Source organism: Venturia canescens, chromosome 5, assembly GCF_019457755.1.
Source record: "Venturia canescens isolate UGA chromosome 5, ASM1945775v1, whole genome shotgun sequence".
In the NCBI taxonomy this organism is placed as follows: domain Eukaryota; kingdom Metazoa; phylum Arthropoda; class Insecta; order Hymenoptera; family Ichneumonidae; genus Venturia; species Venturia canescens.
The window spans coordinates 13,814,331-13,839,605 of record NC_057425.1 but is presented as its reverse complement, the minus strand read 5'-3'; the positions used below and the strand labels follow the sequence as shown (position 1 = coordinate 13,839,605).

Sequence of the window (25,275 nt, the reverse complement as noted above, 5' to 3'; positions counted from 1 at the left end):
GGGTCCGGGGCGGGAGTGTAGAGTGGAAATTTTGGTCGAAATTCAGGTTTTTATCCTGGGACCGGTTGTAGGAGTTTGGAGAAAGTTTCTCCGGGTGAATATTTGGGGAAAAATTTCTCCCATTTTTCGCGCTTTAGTCACGCAGTGCAAAAGTTTTCCTATAAAAGAGATTTCTCTCTTTCTGGTTGGATATCGGACGACGAGGGCATCCCCATGAGGAAAAAACGTTGAAAGAGAAAATTCGAAGGCAAGTTCTCTCGTAAATTGTACTTCCTTGTCGTGCGGGGCAAAAAGCCCGCAGGGCTTTCCCGACTCGGGCGAGCGCGCGCACGAGACTATTTGAAACTTTCACCTCCGTCAAAGACAACGCGTGCTCCGCGATATGTCTACGATTATGCACGCCGTACATGCCTTCCAGCATTTCTCCCAAAGGTCGTTACGTATCCAAGGGCATCACCGCGCGCGCGGGCGCGCGCGCACCCGAGAAATCGTTAAGCAATCACATTTTATAATTGTTCCTCATTGTGACATCGATCATTACCGAATTTCACTCACCGATCACGAGTTACTTTCCATTTTCCCAACTACTTTATTATGCAATTGAGAAAATTAATATTAAAATCCTATTTTATCGGTGTCTAAATTGGCTCGATTTTTACTTCCTAATTAAAGATATTATCACTCTGAATTAATGTCAGAGTTATTTATTCGAAATTGTAAAGACATTTTTTCAACTCATCTTTTGGCGAATGAAATTACAAGCTATTTATTCATCGGGAATCCATCACTGGACTCAACCCAAAATTTCAGTCGTCCCTGGCTAAAATACTATAGTTTTCTTTAGAACTATAGACTTTCTTTAGAAAATCGTTTCGGGCATGAACTACCTTAAACATGTGAAAGTCCACAAAAGTCCAAAAGTCCACAAGGGAGGAGAATCTGAGGGGTCGATACTAATTTTCTTCGTCAAATATCTCGCATTATTATCCACACTTATAATTTTCAATTTGTTTATTTCTTGTTACATTGAAACTGGTTCAAATAAATTGGGTTTTCTGGAGGCCTTCTGGAGGCTTTTTTCCAAACCTTGTCGTCGTTACTTCATTCAATTTAATTTACGAAAACTAACTTCACGAAGGGAACAACAGCATTTTTTTAAATCTCGGAAATGCTTAAATTCGTACAAGTATTTTCGGATGCTCGCCGATGATTAAATTAAAAAATTCAACTAAACAAAAGCGAGCATCAGTCCAAAGCCGATATTTCCATTTTCACCAGTCTTTTCCATCAAGAAAATGTTTCTACCACGAAAAGGGTTAGAGACCCTCGAAAAACTGACGGGTTTTTCAGTACGGAAAACTCCCCGTCTCTTTTTCATCGGTCCCCATAAAATAATGCCGGGTCGCGAGCCGTCGAAGGGCTAAACCCTCGTCCAGCTACCGTATATTTGACTCATTGCCTTTTGCGGTGTGGCGTTCACTTCCTTTCTTATTTCCTTTCTCCTTGCCCCGGTCCTCCCCGAGGATTGCTCAGCATTCCGAAAAATCTTTCCATTAAGTTTGAGACCGAGCGAAGGCTCTTATTGACGCGGGTTTTCCTACTACCGGAGCTCTGGTACCTGCCACACAGTCTCGCGTGAAAACCTTTGTAGAATATAAATTTATAAGTTTACGACACCCGAGATGCTTCCGGGCCGAGGTATCCGTAAACACGGCCCGAGACATCGATAGTCGCTCTCCCTTTCCCCCTCCGCCCTCGCTCGGTTCTTTCCTTCTCCATTGAAGCGTTCGCCTGCTCTCGCTCGAATACATTACAATCGATAATTAGTCCATTTGCACGCAGTCAAAGTTCGTGCAGTAAAAAACTGTTTTTGTTTGTTGTTGCTCGTTTTTGTTTCTCTGCTAAACTCATCAGATTTTCGTACATTCGAAATATCGAACCGGAAATAACCGGCTCGAATTAAGGATACGCGCGCTTCCGCTTATTTTAACGCAAAATCCGCCCATTTTAGCTCCCGCCATAGCGACGACGTTACAACGAATTATGTAAAGCGCATTCACTCGATGCTTTTGTCCCGTCGGCCCACATCGGCTTTGTCACATAAACATTTATTTATACAAACGAAAGTCGTCGAAACACGTCAAAGATAGAAGAGAGCCGAAGGCTGACATAACTCGATGTCCAAGAGCCCTCAGCGGTCTCGAATTTTATTAATACATTGCACAACAGTAATTATTATTCAACGGGTTCCAAAAGGAGATGCGCCGCGAACGAATCTCGTAACTCGAGTGCTTATATATTATATATATTGATGGGACACCGATTGAACCGAATGGGGGAATAGATAACTCGCTAAATCCGAGCAACAACGATATGACGATTGCGGAGGCTAAAATCGTCGTCGAATTTTTCCGCGGTCTCGTAACCGATATACCATTTATTTTTTTTAATTAAAAAGTTTCTCATTCGCTGGTAATTCGCGCTGAAATGACGTCGCGGATCGGACGCCGGGCTCCTGTCACATTTAAATAGCTAATGATTCGGAGAAACCTTCGGCTCGATCATTTCTTCCCTCTTGAATAATCTCTCCTGTGTGTACTGCTCTCTCGCTTCGTATCAGCCAGCTCATTGTGATTCAGGATATTGGCCCGCCGAGAAAGGAAGGACCAACTTCCTGCGTCTGCTTCTCAGCGGTTCGTAGTACTCGGCGTTTTACTACGTCCCATTTGCATTTATACACGTTCTTACGAATAACCATTCGACGCGTTAATTTTCTTCTATTTTGTTTTTTTTATTAGTGATAGCCAGGTGTGCGGGCGGCGCTCAATCCGATTTTCCGTGCGGCTCGACGCACTCGAGCGATCGCGCGTCCTTCGAACTTTTCGATCCCCCTGAATTTGGGAGCGAAACTTTGTGGAAATAATCGAACTCCGGATATATTCGAAGCAGGAAACTGACTCGAGTGCGCATGGTTTTTCGGGTAACGAAGCTAGAAATAAATGCGAGTTAAAAGGCTGTCAACTTTGCTCCGTTCGTTTGGGTGAATAAACTCGGTTCGCTCGTGTTTATATCTCCGTGATAAAATCCTCGTACGTTTCTCCACGGAAGATTGTTCGTTGACCGAGTTGAAAAAGAACGAAGCGAGAGGAGAATATGGAGTAAAAGAAAAACAAATATCCCGCGTTTTCCACAATTTCGCAAGCCCCTTTTTCCCTCGGATCTTTCACGCTTCGCTAAATTCTCTCTTCCCGTCGAGTTGCCTCTCGAGGAGATCGATTTTCCTCGGATAATACGCGCTCCGGGTATTTTCCACGCCGATCGGCCCGGAAGGATCGACCCGGTAAAAGGGGAGGGCATGTGCGAGCGACGCGCGAAGGTGGAGGATCGCGAGAGATAGCTCGTACTAACGTTTCCCGTGTGTACAGCTTACCCACCCATGCCCCTCCGTCGCTCTATCTATGTAAAAGATAGAATCGAGACATCGCTCTAGCGGTGTATATTGAAGCCGGAGAGGGCGCAATAGGAAACTGGGGTAGCCTGTCCTTGTGCTCTTCGGTGGTTATTGGAACGTTGGCACGGAGACGTTACCTCGGTATCCTCTTCTCTCTCTCTCTCTCTCTCTCTCGCTCTCATCCCCGATCTAGCGGGTGTAGAAACATTGGAATGCCACAGAAAAAGAACTGTTTCCTTTGGTTCGGCATTCTTCGAAATTCTTGTGAACGATTTTGTTGAAAAATCTTCGAAGATCTTTCTCAAATTGAACAGCTGCGGTGGAGACGTCAAAAAATTGAGTGAATTCGTTTTTTTTTGTTTTTTTTTTTTTATTTCACGAAATCATTGGTGTGGGTTGAAAAAGTGCGAATTCGGTGGGCAACAATATTGGAGAATTACTGAAATCGTTGGAGTTTTTTTTACATCATTTCGTCGGACTCCAACGTTGTATTTTTTGTTTGCCGTTGTTTATTGCTTTTCGAATGAGAGTTTATTTTTTTGGGACGATTCCAATGGGATTTTTGGCATTTTAGCATCGTGGCTCGACGACGATGATCGTGCAGCAACTATAGCAGCAGCAATGATTTGTAATCGATTCCGCACGACGAGCGAGCTAATTAATGTGATTGTCCCGCAACGCGCGAGTTTCTATTTCCAGGCTCTCCGACGGAGACTCGCTATTTAACGTGAATTACCGATATTCTCAAAATGAGCACTGGGACAAGAAAAAAAGAGAGAAAAATAAAAGAAAATCAATGTAACGAAAGACTCTCGGTTGGTTAGCTCGTACTGGCAATCGTGCATCGAGTTTAACGAGCGCGTCGCCGTTAAACAGAGCGTGCAAAAAAGGGCGTCGTTTAAATTAATATTTCATCGGGAAATGAGCTACGAAGAGTAGGACGAAGGAACTCCGGGCGCGCGCTGCACCCACGCATCGTAAGGAGCGCTTAATCCCATCGAGTTCGAATGCGTATATTGAGCGTCAAAGTAATTTCAAAATTTTCATGTTTGGACAACGAGTGAGAGAAATTGTCAAAATAAGCGTCGATTCGGGATCGTCCAATTGCGTTAATTTCACAGCGAAATCTAATCCTCGTCGGGAAAACCGATCGAAACCTCGTGCCGATCGGACCAAAGTTCGGCCATGATGAAAAAAAAAAAAAAAAAAAACAACGAAAAAAAGCGACTTCAAAGAGCTCGCGTAACCGAAAGATTCGTAGTGACGAAAATTGGCCGAATCGACAGAGCAAATGTGAAAATCAGCAGAAAAAAATGAGGCAGAGAAGCCTCCAGGGTTATTTGGAACAAAGATTTTAATTGGAACGATATTTCGAGCGAATTAACAACAAACAAACAAAATGGAAAAATCGACGAGAGAAAAAAAAAGAAAATAAAAGGAAAAAGGAGCGAGGAAAATCTGAATTGAAAGCCAACCGTACGCGCGCAGGCTCGCGTGTGAGTGTGTATCGGAATGTAAAACCGCGTCAGCGAATTACAACAACGTGCGGAAGAATCAGGGCATCGGCTTTGCGGGGCCGTGGAGGCAATTCTCGCGATTGCACCAGCTCGTAGCCAGAATAACGGCGGGAGAAGGGGCAGGCAGTTTAACACATTCGTAGAGCAAGAGATCGATTCTATGTGCCTCGTCGAGTCAGCCGACAAGCGCTTGAATACATAACCTATCATACGTAAACGTATGGCTCGATAATCGTATAGCGTCGTGCGTTAAAAAATCGAGGAAAGGAGAACGTGACATATATATATATATACGCATACGAGCCTCCTACGCGCTCGTGGAATGTTTCCTATGCACGTAAATCCGTGTACCACAATCTGAGTACGATATTCCAAGAACAAGTGTCATTAGGATCGAATTAAGGGGGATCTGAATCGTAGAAATGTCAGAACTCTACGAAAACGATCGTGAAAATTCTCACTGGAATTTTCGAAATTTCGATAGATTCTTGGCAGAGTCAAGGTAGAGCAGGCTCGAACGATCGTATTTTATGAGTGTCTAAATTGGCTCGATTTTTACTTTCTAATCAAAGATTTCAAACACTTTCAATTAAGGAGTTTCGGTACAGAAGCCAAAATATTAAGAAATTGATCAAATTTGGTGATAATGTTCTTCAACATCAAGTGCGAAAACTCAAATTTTTTCAAAATTTTCTTCTACTTAGTTATCGAGTAATTACGCATTAAAGCAGATTTCTCATGCCCGGAATGTATACCTATATATATGGAAACGCTATGCTTATACACGTAAACTTTAGTGATCAATTACTCGATAACTGTGTAGAAGAAAAATCTTAAAAAATTTGTGTCGTCAAATTTGGCACTAAAGAATATGTACACCAAATTTTATAAAATTCTGAACTTTTTGAATTTTTTAATTTTTTTAGCATGGATTAGCATGGCAACATTGTATCGTCTGTACCGAAACTCCTTAATGTCGCAGTGCTATTTATTCGAAATTGTAAATACATTTTTTCAACTTATCTTTTGGCGAATGAAATTACAAGATTGGAGAGGGCAAAAGGTAAACACCAAGGGCGAAATAAATCAGGAAAAAAAAGTATTAAAAACAGGAATGGGCCAAGCCAAGGAGGAACAAAATCCTGACGAGGGCTCATTACCAATTTCGTTCAATCTTTAAGGTAATATATCTTTATCTACTAGTAAGGCAATCGTCTCGAATTTTTTTCCCAAATCTTCATTACATACTATTATTGCGTCCGTTTTTCATAAACTTCGCTAGGAGCGTTCATTCTTTATCTAGAAAGATGGACGATTTTTTACGCATAGTTCGTGTGTATTTTACTTCATATTTAAACTCGTTTGTCTCAACAACCAATAAGACGAAGCCTTTAAAATTTGATTTGCATGTGAGTCGCCTACGGATTCAAACTCTGAGTAAATTTCATCAAGACTTTTTATTAAGAAAATCGTTTCGTGGATGAGCTACCTTAAAAGTTGGCTTTCATTTCGAATTCGAGATTTTCTAATTCTCTCGAAACAACGAGTTTCGCATCCACTTTTCTCCCGAGGGGGGGTGCATCGCGATGGTTTAGCTTTGTTCTTTTCAATCACGGTTATCCGATTATTCGACTCGGTCTGCGAAAAGGTCACGCGCCTCGCAGCCTTTTCGTGAGATCGATGGCGATGCTTAACACAAATCGCTTTCCACGAGGCGCGATCGTCTCGAGTCACCCGGTACATGGGAGGCTCGTCGCAAGCTTTTACTAGATTTTTAAACATTTGTGTTAACAAATGAAATGTAAAAAAAAATTCTCGATATTTTCGTGTCGTTTTCTCGATCAGCGCCTTGTGAAATTTCTCCGATTTCATAGATTCGTAGATTTCATAGAGAGTTTCGGCTCTCGCGTAGGCCAAATTTTGTCTTTACTTTTTTTTCTTTTCAAAAGCATAAAACTTTCGAAGATGAAGCGCGTCCTGAGTAAAACGAAAATGAAAGATTGAGACTCGGTAACCAGTCGATCGCAAAAGACGTCGCGTCACCGCACAAAGTACTATCAATCCCGCGCGCGTCTATGCACCGAAGATGACGTGATACGAAACCGAGGGGAAGGGGAAGGGAAAAAACGAGATTGTCACAGAGCAAAAGAGTAAAGTCAATTTTTTGCTCGACTCGTCGTTTTTTTCTGTTGCTAAACATGCTTCTTCACTCGACGCGTTTTTTTCACGTACAACAGAGAATATAAGACGAGAATTGCCACAGGTAGCACGTACGGGGAGGTAATGGTATTAGCTCCATGCAGGAAAATATATATCTTGATAGGTAGCGAAGGAAAACGTGTGCGGGGCTAGTGCTCGCGGAGGAAGAGCATCTCCAGCGACGTCTTTCCCTTTCTATCCAACTGCAGCACGTTCTATTGCACCTATACAGTCTCCGTCTCGCTCGCACTCGCGAGCATCGGAGCCCTGCCCCTCGCTCTCTAACACGCTCTAACGCTGGCTCTCTCCCACTTGCGGATAAAACGAGCTAAAGAGAACGAGCAAGCGTACGCCCGTCGCGCGAGAGCTCGTTGAATGCAGCAGCCCTGACCTACATAGTAAAGCGCGTTGTGGGCTAGGCGCGCGCGAGCGAACGAGTGCCTACGCTCCTCTAGCCTTTCCTCCCATCGTCTCTATTTTTCTTCCCTCTCTCTCGCTCTCTCGCGCACAAGAGCGTGCATCGCCGTTTCCACTCCGAGTTCCTCTATTACCTTCTCTCCCTCTTTTTCCATCTTTCCCACTCTCTAGCTTCTTCCCTTCTAATACGACTCGCGATCTATTATAGCAGCGAGGTGAGTGCACATATGCAACTAGGAATACTACGCGCTTCGTACACACGATTCGTGCGCTTTTTTCTCCTTCATTCTACCTCCCGCTCCTCGCTGCTAGCGAGCCTCTGTTTTCCCTCTCGAATAAGATGTTCGAGAGGGAAATTCGAGCATCGCGCGCTTTGCGCGACCAGCTAGCGGGCTCCGGGCACGAGACATATTTTGTTGTGACAAACAAAAGCGCGGGGACGAAACGACACTGCGAATCGTTTTTTCATTCGATGCTTCGATTTTGTTTTTCTTTACTTGTTTGGCTACTTTTTGTTGGTGATTCGAATCGACGAGATTGAAAAAGGTTCTGCTGCGTCTCGGTGAATTTCACTGCGGATGCTTCGGTTCGCACGCTCTTGGAACTCGAAGAAAATGGTGGAGAGAGCTACTTTTTTCTTACCCGACGAAAGCGCGCGGTTTTCCGTTTACAAGCGTTCTCTATCCTGCGCGGTCTTGTGAAATGGAATTCTCTGTTTGCCGTTTTTGTGCATATTTACCTTTGTGTAATTGTGGCTGCACCGGAGGAGCCTTTTTTCCGGCTCACTTTTCCCTGCTCATAAGTAGAACGGTGTGAAACTTGGTTTGCAGAATTTTTCACATCAATTACAAAATCGAGCGGGAGAATGAGAAAGGTTCGCCGGCGAGGGGGGGGGGGGAGAGGCAGCGCCTCCGTGAAACGGAGATTCGTTTGCCTATAGAAATTCGACGAGAATCTGATTTCTTTCGCGTTGAAAACCCTCCGTAATTCAATCTTCGCGTTCAAGACCGAAATTCGACGTAACACTCTCACCGCCGAGCGGTTTTTGCGCGCCAATAAAAAAAGATAATTTATCGCTCTTTCATTAAAATCAAATGTTTATTATGTGGGAATAAATTATTAGCCGTTTGACGATCGTCCTTGACACGTTTCGACGCGGATTCTTTCCTTCTGCCCGGAACGATCTCGCGCTCCGCGAGCGCCAGGCATATCGAGCCTCGCCGTTGTGATCCAACGAGGATAATAATTCCGAACGTTGCTTACGAAGATGCGGCTCGAGATCGAGGCGAAAACGTCTTCGTCACGAATCGACCTTTCCCGATGCTGATTATCCAATCCCAAGTCCCGCGGAAGGAGAAGAGTAACGTGACGAAATAAGCAAAAATACGAAAAGAGAGAGAAATAAAAATCCAAAAACGACTCGTTTCTAATGATTAACCTTTCCAAATTTCCACATTTTACCGTGGGAGTAGAGTCGTTCAAACGCAACAAAAAAGGCGAATAAAAAACGTCGATCGCGCGCGATGAAACTCGCGATGCATCGATCCCGACGTAGGATCGATAAAAAAGTTATTTTTCAACTGAAAACTAAAAAAAGAAACTTGATCGAACGGTGTAAAAAGATTGTGGGCGCTAACGGTGTTCGTATTTCTTCCAAAACCCGATGCTCCCCTCGGAAATGTGACTCGACAAGAATGTTTTTTGTGGCTCAAAGCAGCAACAGCAGGTACGCCTTGAGGAGAAAAAATCAGAGCCGCGGCGTGTTTTTATCGAAGAAAACTCGGAAAATCCGCACCTTTCGGATGACGCAGCGACTCGATTTTTCTCCCGCATCTGGCACAACGGACAAGATCATCCCTCGATAATCCCGTTAAGTGTGTTTGTGTCTGTGCGTGTGTTCAAACATATTTATCAATACGAGGGCTCTGAAGGAGTCTCGCTGGGGCATAACCCAATTTTTAACGGTACACTCAACCTCGCGCCTATTAAAAGGGAAAGCGGGAAGAGGCGAGAGGAAAACCCGCCGATGGGACGTGTCGCCGGCGCGAGAGATTGAGGAGGCACCGATGCGGGAGCAGCCCGAGCGGATGAGACGAATTTTCCGGGCTAACGAGCGAAGGGATTGCCGCGTTCATCCCCATTCCCCCCGCCCTAATAATCTCCATTGCGGTAAAAAAATGTCGTGATTTTCGTCCGTGAGAAAAAATGCCTTCGCGTCCTTGCAATTACTCTGCCACTTTATCATTATTTCTGCGTTCGATCCCCCGGGCGTTATTTTTTTCCCTCGTCACCGTTTCGTTGCTTATTTTAACTTTCGAGTCCCGTGTCCCAACTGCTTTCTGTCCGACAACAACGAAAGCAGTTCCACTCGTTTCCTCCGCGTCGATTTCCCTGCGGTCGCCTTTGAAAAGCAACAACTTGAAGCAGGCCAGAGTCGAATGCGCGACCGCGTCGATTAAAAAGCATCTCGATTCGGGAATAATTTATTTATCTCGCATCGAAGCACCTGGAATGAGCTCGCACGCTGACGCACGCACGTATTTCGTACCCTTTCGAGTGTCCTTTCTCTCTCGCACTCGCGCCTCTATTCCTCGCGCGCATTGTCTCGAGTTTCTTCTCCGTCCCGAAGGAAGTGGGCGTCGCGTTTGAAGCGCACAAATGTACGCGATGAAGAAGCGACTACAATGCGAACGGGGGCCCAAATTGCACGGAGAGGAACGGAGGGGGAGGCCGACGGAAAGGACGCGCGAGGGGTTTGTGCTCGGGTGTTCGGGGCCTGGCGAACGCACTCGTCAGGAAATAGGTCAGGGCCGGTTCTTTCCGTCTCTCCCAGCGTCGCGCTCGTTTCCTCTTTCTTACATTCGAGAGGGAAAACGCGCCGGTGCGCGCGGGGGGTTACGCCACCGAGACGTCCTCCGAAATGCCTGCTCCCTCTTCCTCGCGCTCTCTCTTTCTGCCTCTTTATTCTCGCGAGGAGGAACACCGCTTCTCGAATTTAATACGCGCGTGCGTATATAGAACGGACGATTGAAAGGAGTCTTGAACGGCGGCAGGTCGCGGCTTCCATCGAAACTGACATTGTTTTTCGCGTTCTCTCTTTTCGTTGTGTGCGGAGGCTCCGTCGGAGACGGCGAGAGAAAGAGAAAAGAGAGAGAGAGAGAGGACGAGGGGGATCGCTGGCTGGGTCGAGCTCATTGAAAGTGATTGACCCGGATTCGTCACGGGCTTCTCCCCCCGGCTCGTCTCTCACTCTGGCTCTTTCTTTCCCTTTTTCTCTTTCTTCGGATCCCGTGTGCTCGCTTGCTCACCGTTATGAAATGTTGCAGGGCGAATCACGACGACGGGATTAACTTTAATTTATTACGAGAATGTGCGAGCTTCGGGGCCAATGTGGAAACAATTTTTCCTCTTTTTATTGGGGCGAAATATTTGGGACGAACCGGCCGGAAGAAACGATACGTCGCGGGAGTCGTGAAATTTTTTCGTGAAACGACTCTCGTACCGATAGGTTCGATTTCTCTCTAATTTTCTCCGCGAAATCATTATAATTACAATGGCGTACTATTATATTGTCGCACAAATGCCGGAAGCGATTCGTAACCGCGACGAAATATCTTGGCTCGCTGCAGCCACGGCACGGAGTAAATTTACTGAGAATCGGAGAGAGGAGCCCGGCCGAGGGAACCCGCGGCGATGAGGTGAGGAAACCAGCCGCGAGACTTACAAACACACGAGCGACTCTCTTTCTCCTCTCCTTCATTTTTTTTACACTCATTCTTCTAATGGACGGGGGGAACGATCCCGAAACAATGAGAGCCTCGCCGCTGCGCATACGTAATAAAAATTATAAGGAATTACGATTGCGCTCTTGTACCGAGAAACCGGCAATCGAAGAAGAATTAAAGTGGGAGAGAACATCGAATTTCATCTAGAAAGAGACAAAAAATCAAGACGAAAGAACCAAAAATAAGACAGAAAAAAGAAAATGATAAAATTACGAGGCTCAAGTTTGCAACGTACGTTGGATTCACCAATTTTTTATTTCAGCAAAAGGCGTGCACGTTGGGAAAATACGAATTGCGGATTGAGCAACGAACGAAATTAGAGAATTACTGAAATTATTCGAGGATTTCTTCCCATCATTTCGTTGCTCCAACGTTGCAAGCTTCAACGTCACGAAAAATTCGGTTCCTCGATCCCCACGTTATTTGACAATTGAGACGCGACGAAGGTCGTAGATACTCAAAAAATAAAACGATTTTATCAGTCTCGTTTCCAGGTGAAAGCTCCCTCCGACAAATATTTTTGGTAAATTTGAAAAACATCATTAGCTTCTGCTGTGAAAAGTGAAGAATTTAAACGTAAAACAAATGTTCTCTCGTGGAGATAACGGATAACGAGACCGTGAAAATTTAGACGGACTCGTAAAGCCTCCCCCCGCGCGTGTACTCGGTGCGTACAAGAAACGTAGGAAATAAAGCGTAGCGCAGTAGTGCGAGGCAGAGGCGGAACAGGCGGTGAAAATAAAGAACGCGCGCGCGCGCGCGCGAGAGTCCACTCTCGATTTCGTACGTAGCTGTGAGTAAGTGGGTCGCTAGCTTTTAACCGCGGCACAGTTGTCTGTCCCCTGCGCGCCGCCGCCTCTCCGCCTCCTTCGCCGAGCTATAAAACACAGCGCAAGATCGTACAAGAGACCTGACAGACCTATGGGAATGTACACGAAAGAGGAAAGGAGGGATAGAGAGAGCGAGACACGGCCCGGCGCGTCGTTTCCGGTATCGAAATTTCCGGTTGTAGAAATCGAGAGTATGCATACAACATAAAATAATCGCTGTACGATGATAAACAATAAAACCATTGCACCGTATTCACTCGAATCTTATCTCCGGCTCGGATCGTGATAGCGTTTTATTCCGTTGACAATTTTATGTTGGGCCACGACGAAACGAATTTTCACGATGAATTTCGAGTCGTGAGCAAACTGTACGAAAATTCTCGCCAAAAACTCATCACCGAATTGAATAATTCGCATGATAAAATTCTTACGCCGAATCCTCCGATCCCGGATTCAGCTCCGGCCGAATTCGTAAGCAGAGACGATGGCCCACAACGCTCACGAGCGTCGTAACTCTTCGCGCGAGAGCCCGAGGATTGCATCAAGCTCTCAACCTGGTACCAGCACAATAATCGAACAAAAATTACTCTCCTGACCCAAATTATTGGTTGCTGAGGAAGCGACGAAAGAAAAGGAAAGGAAAGGAAAAAAAAAAAAACAATTCGAACGCGAAGAGCAAAAGCGGTGGGTGTTGCAAGAGTGAATGCACTTCGTGCGCGCTTACACTTCCTGGAAGGAATTGCATCGAGGATATTTTTGAAGGAAAAAATGCCCCCGCGCGCGGCCGCAGAAAAGCACACCAGCCAGAAGAGCCACTTGCTTCGTCGCCCCGTAACGATTCTTAGCGTGTTACGAGCATTCGCAATCGTCGTATAACATCCCATTCATATATACGAATTCAAGTTTATAAATGAGGACCAAATACGTAACACCGATTATGAATATCTCGACGATACGTAAATAAATTTATGAAAATATATCCGCGGAGGGTCACGCAACAAGGCAGTTTCCCAACACAAAGTTACGACCGAATCTACAGGTGGCCGCGCACTTGAGGAGACGAAGTTAGATCATCGAACTTATTAAGGAAGATTACTTGTGGTTGAGAAAAGCAACTGAACATTTCTGATCTTTTGATGATTATCAAAGAAACGGATAAAATTTATTCTCGCAATTATTAAAATTATGTGTTACTTATTTTTTAAGATTGATTAATTATTAATATTATGATAGCGGTTGAAGTACTTTCGTGGTTAAGGAGTTTCGGTACAGGCGATACAATGTTGCTATGCTAAACCATGCTAAAAACATAAAAAATTTCAAAAAGTTTAGAATTTTATAAAATTTGGTGAACATATTCTTTAGTGCCAAATTTGACAATACAAATTTTTTAAGATTTTTCTTCTACACAGTTATCGAGTAATTGATCACTAAAGTTTACGTGTATAAGCATAGCGTTTCCATATATATAGGTATACATTCCGGGCATAAGAAATCTGCTTTAATGCGTAATTACTCGATAACTAAGTAGAAGAAAATTTTGAAAAAATTTGTGTTTTTGCACTTGATGTTGAAGAACATTATCACCAAATTTGATCAATTTCTTAATATTTTGACTTCTGTACCGAAACTCCTTAAAGTAGTTAGGTCGTTCGATAAAGCACGGCGAAGGTCCGCTTTTTTAACGATGAGCACAGTTCCGGGACCTCTTACGGGGCGAAATTTTGAATTATTTCATTTACAATTTTGAATTTTTAACACTCTACCTTCTGGCAGAACTCGCAATGACATTAACTGTTAAAAAATTGTACGGTGTTCGAGCTTCGGGAAAGTTTATATCGTGAAAAAAAATCACTATCACAGATTCCGTTTCTTTAAAAAAAAAACATTACTTTACGAGGCTTTTGAGAAAGAAAACACGAAAAAACTTTAGTTTTTGAGGTTTCAAGAGCGGATGTCAGGAGCGAATCGCAGGAATTTCATCAAATTTATTTTTCAAACCGAATCACGTGCCTTCTCATTCGTCCAGTAGCTTCGCTTTTTTTTAAATAAATTGACCATTCCTTTTTCTCGATGACGCTGAAGTTTTCAACGTTGCGGAGTCCAACGAAATGATCTAAAAGAACTCTCCGATAATTCCACTTATTCTCCAATTTCGTTCTCTGCCGAATTTGAAACTCGTAGTTTTTCAACTTACACACCGATGCTTCGTAAAATAAAAAAAAATTGGTGAATCACAAATGTTTTATCTTTCATTTCGTTGGACTCCGACGTTGCAAACTTCAGCGTCGTTTTTCTCGGTGTCGTTACACCGATGGAAAACTTTCTTTCACTGGTACCGATTCAATCATCAACTAGTCAAGTTGGAAAATAAATTTATTCTTATGATAATAACATTCTCAATGTAAGCGTCTGTTAATGTTGTTAATAATTTATACTTGAAATTAACCAACACGAAATAGTTGCAAACTAGTCGTAGAACGGCCGAACTACTTTAAATCGTCAAGCAAAATGTGACAACAGCCATTTTATATTTATATGCGTATGCGTATCTATTTTAAACCAGCTGACTCGCGGCGTTGTCAAAACTTCCACTGTTTGCGTCGTCGTCACTCGTTAACCTCAAACAAGTGTTTTTCTTTTTCCATCCCCAAGTGATTTTCACTGGTAACGAGGCTTTCTCAAGACATCTAAAAACGTTATATTTTCTTATTCTCGTTTTTGGCTCTTTTAAGTTGGGAGGATCCTATTTCATTAAATCCAAATGGTCGCACAGTTAATTGTTTTCTCGACGAGCAAACGCTAGATCCTCTAATAATTCTGGGAATAAATTCACGCGGTATATCGCGTATTTCCAAATTCCAATTCTCAAAGTTGGAATGCTTCGCGATCTCCATTAGATTCGCGTGAACTTCCTTAATGATTTTAGCCGAACGTTCTATCCCTCGCCGAAAGGCCGGCACAATACGAGCATTTACGCGCACTATCTTCCGTCGATAAGATAAGAATTTTTCAATAGAAACAAATAAAGTTTTGAGGTCGAACTCTACGAATTTTTCGTACCGCTTTTCCCTCTGTGTAAGCACCTTTGAATATTCCGAGTTCGCGGAGCTCCGAGACACGCGTGATGTCACATAGAAAGAGAGAGCAATCAGCGTTACGCAATCGTCAAAGAACGGGGCACACACCGACGCACGAGTCTCTCTCTCTCTCTCGGCGGAGTCACGCGCCGCGATTCCTCTCCGTTGCTCTTTCTCTCTCCACAGGTGTCTTCGTGAACGTATTCGTATGGCCGAGCACGTGTGGGAGACGAGTGTAAACCTTTCTTGAGAAAGTTTAGCTCGGTTCGCGAAGCGCTGACCTTACTTACGGTTCTACAATCGGTTATTCAATTATCTCGGCCTCCTGGAGTCGACTCTCGCTCGCCTTCTCGTCGCGATAATAATTATAGAAGAAATATGCTAATGCGCTATCTTGCGGATCAATTCGAAGGCGCGTTAGATCGATGGACGCTTTCACCAGCAGCTTTCAAAATCGGAAAGAACCGCCTCGCTCGCACTGTCCGTTTGATGATAAATCGGCGAGCGGCGATTCGGATCAATTTATAGTATTTCATTGTATAACCTTTTCTTTGAAATTGCCTTTCGGAAGGTTGCACGATTCCCGAGGTGCTTGGACCGCGGGTTTTTTCCTCCTTGGCGGATTAGAAACTCCAAAGTCGAAGGATTTTTCGTAATTTTCGAGAGCCTCCGATTCCGGGACGGCGAGTCTCTCCGCGCGCGGTGGGGGGGTGCCGAAGATCCCGGACAGGGATTTTGCTCGAGTCTCCGGTCGCCTGCTCGTCCTCTGACGGGGCTCTCGGCGATGAGCGGAGCGGAGTAAAAGCAGCAAGTGCCCAACGATGAATAAACAACGAATGGAAAAAGTACGAAATTGATGTGGCAAGTTTTGAAAAACCGTCTCGTCAAAATTGCCGTCGCAGGCTGCGGAGAAGAGAAGTTCCGGGGGGAGATCGGAGCGCACCGGGGAGTGAAAGTGAGGGGTTAATGTCGGGAGGCGCGCGCGCCCCTCCGTGAGACTTTCCCGACCCGGTCGATCCGGCTAGACGTCAAGCCCTCGCGCCCCTTTCCACCCTCGCTTTCCTCCCGCCTCTCGAGATCGCCTCTTTTCCTCTCTCGCCCGCTTTTTATCCGCGTTGAGCCTGCGGAATACATCAAGGTCGAACAAGGTCGCACCGCGCCCGGGCTAACTCTCGCTTAGGAGCCTCATCTTCGCCTCTCTCGGCTCACCCTTGATGGCCGATCGTCGACGAGGCGAGAGGAGACTCCGCGCGAAATATGTGCCGACGACGAAACTTGTTTTCGACGCGCTTTCTCGTTCCTCTGAATCTTCGGCTATCGGACGCAATAAGGCTCATTTCGAAAGTCTTGGTATTTCGGCTTCTTTAGACTCTTCAAATGTGGCGCAACAAATATTTTCGGGAGTTGCTTCGAATCGCACGAGATCCGAGCTCCGTCACTGCTTTCTTGCTTCCTCAACGAGACTCGGAGAAAAAGCGTTGCAGCAGGTTTCCACATTGCTCAGAAAATCGACACTTTCAGTACCGACGTTCGCAAAGATTTTCCAACCGAATTACTTTTTAGCGCTCAAACATTTGTAGAATCGTGAAGAAATGTTCGTTGGGGTGAATAACGCGATTTTAAAAAAATTCGAGTCCAAGGGCGCAGCAAAGTTTTTCCCCCTCGCGGAAGGTGTGTCTCGATTTCGTTTTTTTCTCAACATTTCCCTTGTTATTGTACCGCAAGTACACCAGGTGTGGTACGCCCCACAAGTACGGACTTGACGAACTCGTAACTTATCATTACGCCCTCGCAATGCTCGAGTATTGTGTTCACTGCTTTGTGCTGGCGATTCGTATTTTTTTTGCTGCCAATTTACTCCGCGCGGCGTATACGGACGTCGGAGTTTTGTCATTCCTGGCGAGACGTCGTCCATGTCTGCGGCCTTTTTATTCCGCGTTCGAAAACACGAATGTGAAACTGTTTAAATCGAGAGGAAAAACGTCGGCAGTGTATAAAGGGTGTCCGGAGTGCAAAACGCAACGGAGTCGAATTCAACGCTGAAGTTGCGCCGCGATGCGAAGCGCAGAGAAGCCTTTTCCCTCGCGCTTTTGTCGAATTCGTAAAAGCTGCGAAGAAGCGACGCGATTCTGGGAGGGACCGGAGCGACTCGATCTTCCGATCACAAACTCTAAAATCGTCTTGCACTTTTGGACACCGCGTTTGTCAATTGGTTCTTCCGACAAAAGCTCAATATAAAATGCACCCCTTCGTAACGGTTCCGTGTAAGGGCGCGCACTTTCAAGCCTGTGAACACGTGCAGCGAGAGAGAGAATTTTACTCGAAAAATACGTTCACATTGCGGTGTCGAGTGACGCTGAAGTTCGCAACGTTCGAGTCCAACGAAATGGTGTAAAAAACTCTCGAATAATTCCAGCAAATCTCCCAATTTTGTTCCCTGCCGAATTTGCAATTCGTTGGACTCGAATACGACGTGGCAAACTTCAGCGTCGTCGTCCCGCGTACGGTATCGCATCGCAGCAAAATTCATCGCGAGTTTGAGATAAAGAAGCGCAGCGAATTCGTTCCTCGTCTTCGGTGGCGTTGCACTCGCGCGGGGAATAGCGCAATCTTGAAATTCTCGTAGGTGAGGATAACGAAAACTAATTGATCGTCTTCGATGTTATCTTCGTTTTATTCAGTATTTTACAGTATACAACTTCCGTCCTCGTGTTCTTTCATTTTCTTTGAGCGAGATAATAAAAACAAGGTGAAATAAAAAGAGCAGCATTTTCACGAGCCGCTGTTGCCAGGCGACGTTTTGTTCCCTCCTTTCCTTCGGCTCCTCCCCTTGAGCGAACTCGCCGCGAATTTGTGAAGCGCGGACTTGGCCTCGGCGACGGAAATCTTCTGGAGAGCTTTTTCTCTTTATTCTCGTCCACTATTTTCTCCCCCCGCGCGCTTCGCTGCACTGAACGTCATTCGAAAGACGAGAAAAAACCTGGGCCGCCGAGACTCATGATTCTCGATTGAAAATTCCGTCGAAAAGCGTTTTTTCACTCCAAATTAATTCAGACTCTAAAACATCCTCGAAGCGAACATTTCTCGCTCGCTGGCTAGCATTAAAAATAAGCGAAATATGCCAGTTCCGGAGGCAGTTCAAGTGCGACCCTTTTTTTCACACACGCTCGCCTCGTCTGACGTCGTTCTGGCTCTTTCTACTTGCGCGCAACTCCCTACCCTTTGGGGAGGACGTTTATTATCCACCGTCCGGGGCTAACACGTGTATCGCAGGATAATTCTTCTTTGTCCCGGAGCTGGACTCGCTTATAACCGCAGACCTCTCGTGGCTTCTTTCTTTCTCCTTATTTTGCTTCCTCGCTCCCCCCTCCGCCGTCCCGTCGTCTCGCCACGTAGTGCATTATTAATTTATATATCGCGTAACGTTTCTAATAACAGATTTCGCGGTCCGGCTCTTCGATCGTGCTGTTATCTCATTCCGAATATTATGCTCCCGTTATATTTATAGCAGAAGATGGCGGGGTGCTTATTCGAACGTTTATTTACGTTTATTTAGTAACGAGACACGTGAAACGAGAAAACGCACCTCTGAAGCTATTTTCAATCGTTTTCTTCCCTATTCCCGTCAACGACTAATCGCGCATAATAACGCGAGAGCAGCGAGCGAAGGTGCGACGATGTGTGTGCGAACGAGCGGAGTCGCCGAGCCACCATTAATTCTGCATCGCATTTGCATTGATTTGCACAGCCACGAATCCCTGTGCCCGCTCATTTTCGAGGGTTTTTTCCATCGAACTCGAAGGTTCCACTTTTTCCGCTTTTTTTAGGGATTCACGCGCAAATAACAGCATCCGAATGTTTCGATATTAGCAATATTTGCATTTAGACACGCGTACGCTTGTTCACGGAGAGAATGAAATTTGGAAAATTACTGTCCAGTTAGGATAGTGCGGTGACGCGAACTGCAATTCGTCATATTATGATATGGGGAAAAATTGAATTTTTCTACACATTAAACAATATTCGTCCTTTTGCCGGATCACGTCTAAAGGAAATTTCCGGTTAAGGGGCGTCCTGCTTGAGTCAAAAAAATCGACCGCTTTCGGAAATGCTTTCAGGCATATTTCAAGAGGACAAAAACATTTATTTAATGTGAGAAATACTCATTTGTACGTGGCTTATGCGCAAAGTTTGATTGTCCAAGTTTCTCAGATGCCTGCAATGTGGAGATCGTAATTATTGTCTGGAACGAAAATTCCATTTTTTCCCCCATTTTCATGTATTTTCCTTCCATACGAACTTATAAAAAGACGAAAAATTGCGAAATTCTGTATTTTTAGCAGGTCTGAAAAAAAACGCTTCTAAAAAAGAAAAATATCGCTCCAACGTACTGTAAGCAGAGAATTTCGCAATTTTCCCGGATTTTAATGGGTTCAAATGGAAAGAAAATACGTGAAAGTGGAAAAAAAAATTGGAGTTTTTGGAAATTTGAAATTTACGTACGCGCAGATTTCACTGACTGCAATATTTACCATTACAAAACTGAAAATTCCGCAATATATTAAAAACGCGGTCAAACGCATCCGGAAAAACTTAACAATGATTTTCACGCTAAATATTGCTGTTTTATTCTCTCCGCGCTGATGAATACGCTCGATCGGTAAAATGTGAATGCGAAATAGATTCGGGGGAATCTGAAAATGGTAATATTTGATCGAGCGACGATTGCTTTAGCGGCGGCATGCCGCAGGGGGAAGGGGAAAAAATATTCTCTCGGGAAATTACGGGAGTGAGCGCGACGAGAAATTGCTTAATGAACCTGACGCAGGACTCGGGCCTCTCGCTCGCACTTTTCTCGCGGGTCGCTCCCTCGTGCGCGCATTACCTGAAAGGAAGGTAGAAATACGCTGCAGTGGGTCAAGGAGAGAGACTATGCCATTACAGTACGTCGCGTACTCGCGGCTTTCACTTCCTCTCGCGAGCGAGCGAGCGCGCCTCTTAAATATTACCACAATAATGTACATAAATAAGCATGTTATATGGAGATTTTTATTTTCGTCTCTTCGGAATCGCACCGACGCGCACGCCTCAACAATGACAATTACCTTTGGGCGGTAGACCAAAGTCATGCATTTTTCAAATCCGAATTTATGAATTTTCGCGCTCGTTTCGATTGCGGAGCTACTTTACTTGACGAAATTCAACACTCCGATTCCGCGCTCGTCGCTGCTCGCGACAGATGTCAGTCGAAATTTCTCGATTATTTTGCTTTCCGAGGTCATTCGACTCTGTTACTTTGAGCCAGAAGGAACCGGCGCTGCTGACGGAGTTCGGCGAGCGTCGCATCTGCTCACCGCGGGAACAAAATTTCTTTGAAACCTCCAAACACTTGCTGCTCCCGTGGCGCAGACGATTTTCCAGTTCAACCGACAATATTTGAGCACTGCAACAGAGTTTTAGTTACGCGCAGTAAATCAAAACTTTGTTGAAACGACGAAAAAATGTAGTTTCTAGATCCATCGCACAGCCTCTCGGAATGCAAAGCTTTTGTTGAGATCTTAAAATCGAGATGAATTCGCGACTCAAGCAACAAATATTCGATCGTTTTTCTTTGCTGTCGTTCCAGTCGACACGAGGGAAGTTCAACCATCGCACAACGCCGAAAATGCCGATAAAGAAGCGCTCGCGGGTTTGGCAACGGTCAAATCGGAGCCGGGCTCGGCCACCGGGACTCGACTCCTGCACGGAATCCTCTCGCAGCATCCCCAGCAACACGCTCTCGGGGTCGTACAGAACGGCTATGGCCGACAGCACTTGAACAGTCATCAACAGCTCGGTCAACCTCCGTACACGACTTCCGTCATCGCGACCACGAGTACGCCAGGTAAATAAACTTTCTTCAACGAGATTTGAGCTGCTGAATTGAAAAATCGGATTTGCCTCATGATTCGAAGCTCCGAAACTCGATTCGCTGTTTTTTTTTACAAACTCGACTCATTATTCGCGACACTATCGAATGGACGTGGCCCAGATTTCATGCTTTTATATATCCAACCGATTAACGAATAATTAGGTCTCGCACAATTCATCCAACGCTCTCGCACTAATCTTTCTTATCCGGAGATACGTTTGTGCGGGAATAAACGCGATTTCGAAACGAACGTTCGACGAGTGCGTTCGAGAAATTTCATGAATTTTCGAATGAAATATTCCTCACGAGCCCCGAGATAAGCACATTAATTGAAGGTTTTAATGGCAATTTAACTAATTGAATTGAGAGCGAATTATACTCTCGCTGAGAAATATTATCGAGCGTATAAAGTGCGCCGTAGCGGCTCGTCGCTGCGAGTCCTTTGTCCGCGCGGTTGCAGACTTTGTTTTTCCCCCCCGCGATGTTTCCGATGACACACCGCGACAGCGTCAATTCGATATTCGAGCGCGCGTCGTCAAACGCGTCTCGGCGAGCGTGTTTTTTTCATTATTTTTCATTCGATCGACGATTTATGAATTTCCTGAACTTGAACGTCGTCGTCTGGCTCATGCGAGATTTCGTCACGGATCCTGGGCCCTCGAAATCCTCCGAATCCGCGGGTCGCTTTTTTCCTCGAGACTTTTGCTTCCGGCTCATAAATCCGGAGTCGAATCGTCACACAAAACTGACCAATACAGTTTACCACCTTCGGACTCTCCCGGCTTGTTCTCCCTCGCGTCATCCGCACTGAATTCATTCGTCGCGTCCCGTGGACGAAACTTCCAAGACACCACTTTGTACGGGTTTTATCGGAACATGAGATTTCCCTTTTCGTCATATTTTCTCCCCAATTCCATCGCTCGGGAAGTTGAAACGCAAAAACAACCTCGGGAACGGCAAATTTTTTTGAGAAATTACCAAATATTTTCGATAAAAACGTTCCAAAATCTAATGTTTTTTTTCTCCAAATTTCATTGAAACGGATTCATTTTTTTTGGATTCTGATGACGAGGGAAGTCACGAATTCGTACGCCGAAAGAGAAAAAAAGAAACTCTGCAAATCCGTTTTTCGGATTCGACGCGTTCGAGGTAGAGAGAAGAAAATTCGAGGACGAGCTGCTTCTTCATTTGGGTCGATTTTCGAGAGTGCTCGAGCTCGGGCTCATTCATGTAGACACTCGAACGTGCAAAGTCTTTCGGTCCGACTGGTTTGAGGCGGTTGGTGGCTCTCGAATACCGTGAGAAAAGCCTCCGCGAGCTCAAATCTTTCTCTCCTCCTCGGCTCGATGCGTGCATACCCAATGACCGGATGACCTTCGACCGTTGCATAAAGATATGCTTAATTGACCGAGCACGAGAAAACACGTTTCGTTTTATTCGGCCATCTCGTTTGATGATGAAGAAGAAGCACTAAATCCGCGCAGACCGTAAGCAAAAGCCAAGCGGAATAACCACTTGCCTATACGCGTACATCAGCGTTTGAGCGCATTCGTGTCAACTCCAGCCGACCCCTTTGCCTCTTCCATTATCTCCGGACAAAAGCCTCCCCAAACTTCAGACAATTAAATGTCGTTCTTGAATTTAAAAAGCAACTGTATACGGGAGTCTCCGATTGGTAAAATCGATATTTTTATTCGACGATTCCACGCTTTTTCCGATCTCAACGACACACGAATCACATAACTTTCGTTATTTGTTTATTGAGTTACAAATTTCGCGAAAGCTTGCATTAAAGTTGGAAAAATGATTGAAGTTTGTTGGGATGGAATTTTTAATCTTAAAATTGTACGAAAAGTATTTTTTAAAATGGCGCTATTCGTGCAGATTTACGTGCCTATTTTTCTTAAGTCACGATTAAATATCTGGGAGCTCCGATTAACGATGGAATTTTCTTGTGTGTTTGTGGATAAATATCTGTTGACGGTACACGGAGGAACTCTTCCACCCTTTCTGTTACATTATCCGTTCACCGAAAAATGATCAGGAAGCGGATCGTTGCCAGCGAGCCCGGCGGACAGCGGCGTCAGTGACGTCGAATCCAGCACGTCTTCGGGAGGCAACGAGGACGCGAATCTCCTGCTCAAAGCGAGGCTAAATCCAAATTCCTCCATACAACCGAATTTGGCGTCTCATCACTCGCATCTCAGCTCAGGTAAATTACAATTTTTCCCTCCTTTCAGGCGGTACGATAGTCCGAGAAAACAATCATTTTCAGGACGCTAAAAATTGCCTCGTTTCACATTCTTACGAACTTTTACCGAATTTTATCTCAAAAAATTTCAACGTTAGTTCGATTAGACGAGAAAGTCTCTTGCTGAGACCAGCCGAAAAAATTTCTTCAATTTGAATTTTTATCAAATTTAAAATCAATTTATTCATTTTTAATAATTAATTTATATTATTTCATTAATTTATATTATATATAATAATGAAATATAATAAAATTAATAATTAATCATTAAAAATACATTTTTTTAATATTAAAAATTTCTAAGAATCTCGTTTACCTTCCGCCCTTAAAATTCTCGCCTTCGCTTCTCGTAATTATTCATTTTTTCACAAACTTTCCTGTCGATCCATGTTCACCGTGAAACATTAATTTACTCACGTTCGGAATGAAATAATAATTTTTAAAATTTTGTTAATTAAGTAGCGATCGGCAGCAGATCGGCGTGTCACAGTCCAGGAGTTTACCCCTCACCAGGTGGCTTTTTGCCGCCGTCTTATCATCCCCATCAGCACCATCCATCGCAGTATCATCCTCACAGGGGAGGCTCGCCTCACCATTCGGGCCACGGAGGACACAACATGCCCCCGACGATGGGGCCGCCGCACCATCACCACCATCACCAAGCCCAGAGCCTCCAGCATCTGCACTATCGTCAGCCACCGACGTGTAAGTACAAAAAATAATTATTTTTTTTTCTTCCTTTTTTTCATTGCGAATTAATGAACCGAATTGTGAAGAGAAAAACGAATTAGTTGGTGACGAATCGATCGGTCCCGTTCGATCTCATTTCGTCGCGGATTCGTCAGCCAATTTGGGGAAAATGAGGATTTTGTTGAAAAATATGGGACTCGGTGAAACGAAGCTAATTTAATTGGAAAGCGATTGCAATTATGAACGGTTGTAAAGTCTTTGTGGGAGCGCAGGCAACCGAAATGGAAGATCGATTAATATCCGGAAATTGAGTGAAATTCAATTGATGGTTATGATACGATTGGCAAAATCGACGAAAATTGTCGCTCATTATTTTTCAATCAATTCGAAATAACGTTCGGTAACTCAATTATTATTATTGATTCAATCGCATTCGAGATTTCGCTCCCATCCTCATGGTTTTTCATGAAAATAATTTTGCTAACGATCTCGAAAAATAAGGGAGCTCGATTTTTCTTATTGGACGTGAAAAGAAATTTATAATCGCGTGTGATTTTCCATGACTCTCGAATTTTCGAGGCAGAATGCAATGGGGGAAGGGGAGCAATGAAAAAAGATCTGAAGAGGAGAATAAATAGCGAAACTCATAGAAAATTTATCGTGGGATCGAAGCAATTTGATTTCGAGACTCGTGTTTGCTGTGCGCCCGCGCGTGCACACGGGTTAATTCAACAAAACGCAATATCGTTTTCAAGGAAAAGGTGAACCGCCGGGAAGAGGGAAAAACACTTTAGCCCAAGTCCCGGAGAGGTTTCGCGGTTACGACAACAAACACGCAAAATAGCATGCATTATGGCTCCGAGTCGTCCTTCCCTCTCGCCGGCTTCGCGCTGCTCCACGAGCATAAATAAATAAACAGAGACCGTGAGATTTTGATCCGTTCGCGCGCGCAACGGTGAACGCGCGCTCCCCCCTCGCAAACTTTCCATTCGAAAAATCGAGACCCTGCAAATATACCTCCGATTTACTCCTACGAGCAGAGCAACGAGATTTTATTTATTTCGCAAAGGAGAGCGAAGCATTCGCCGGCAACGGGCGAGATAGAAATTCGCGCGGGGAGTTTGAATTCATTTATTTCTATTGC

General features: G+C 44.6%; 2 protein-coding genes across 7 annotated transcripts in view; one reads left to right on the top strand and one right to left on the bottom strand.

The window, feature by feature from the left end:
* The window catches only part of Eip74EF (Ecdysone-induced protein E74), a 180,610-nt gene that overhangs the window by 130,798 nt on the left and 24,537 nt on the right, over nt 1–25,275 (top strand). For 4 of the 5 annotated variants that reach the window (XM_043418721.1, XM_043418720.1, XM_043418719.1 and 1 more), the window contains 3 exons: nt 20,906–21,163; nt 23,235–23,402; nt 23,901–24,146. In XM_043418721.1, the coding sequence (XP_043274656.1) occupies nt 20,906–21,163; nt 23,235–23,402; nt 23,901–24,146 (672 nt within the window). The remainder of the gene's footprint in view (nt 1–20,905; nt 21,164–23,234; nt 23,403–23,900; nt 24,147–25,275) is intronic. The other variant, XM_043418722.1, reaches the window with a different exon arrangement.
* The window catches only part of Lsm11 (U6 snRNA-associated Sm-like protein LSm11), a 118,699-nt gene that overhangs the window by 83,653 nt on the left and 9,771 nt on the right, over nt 1–25,275 (bottom strand). The window lies entirely within an intron of this gene.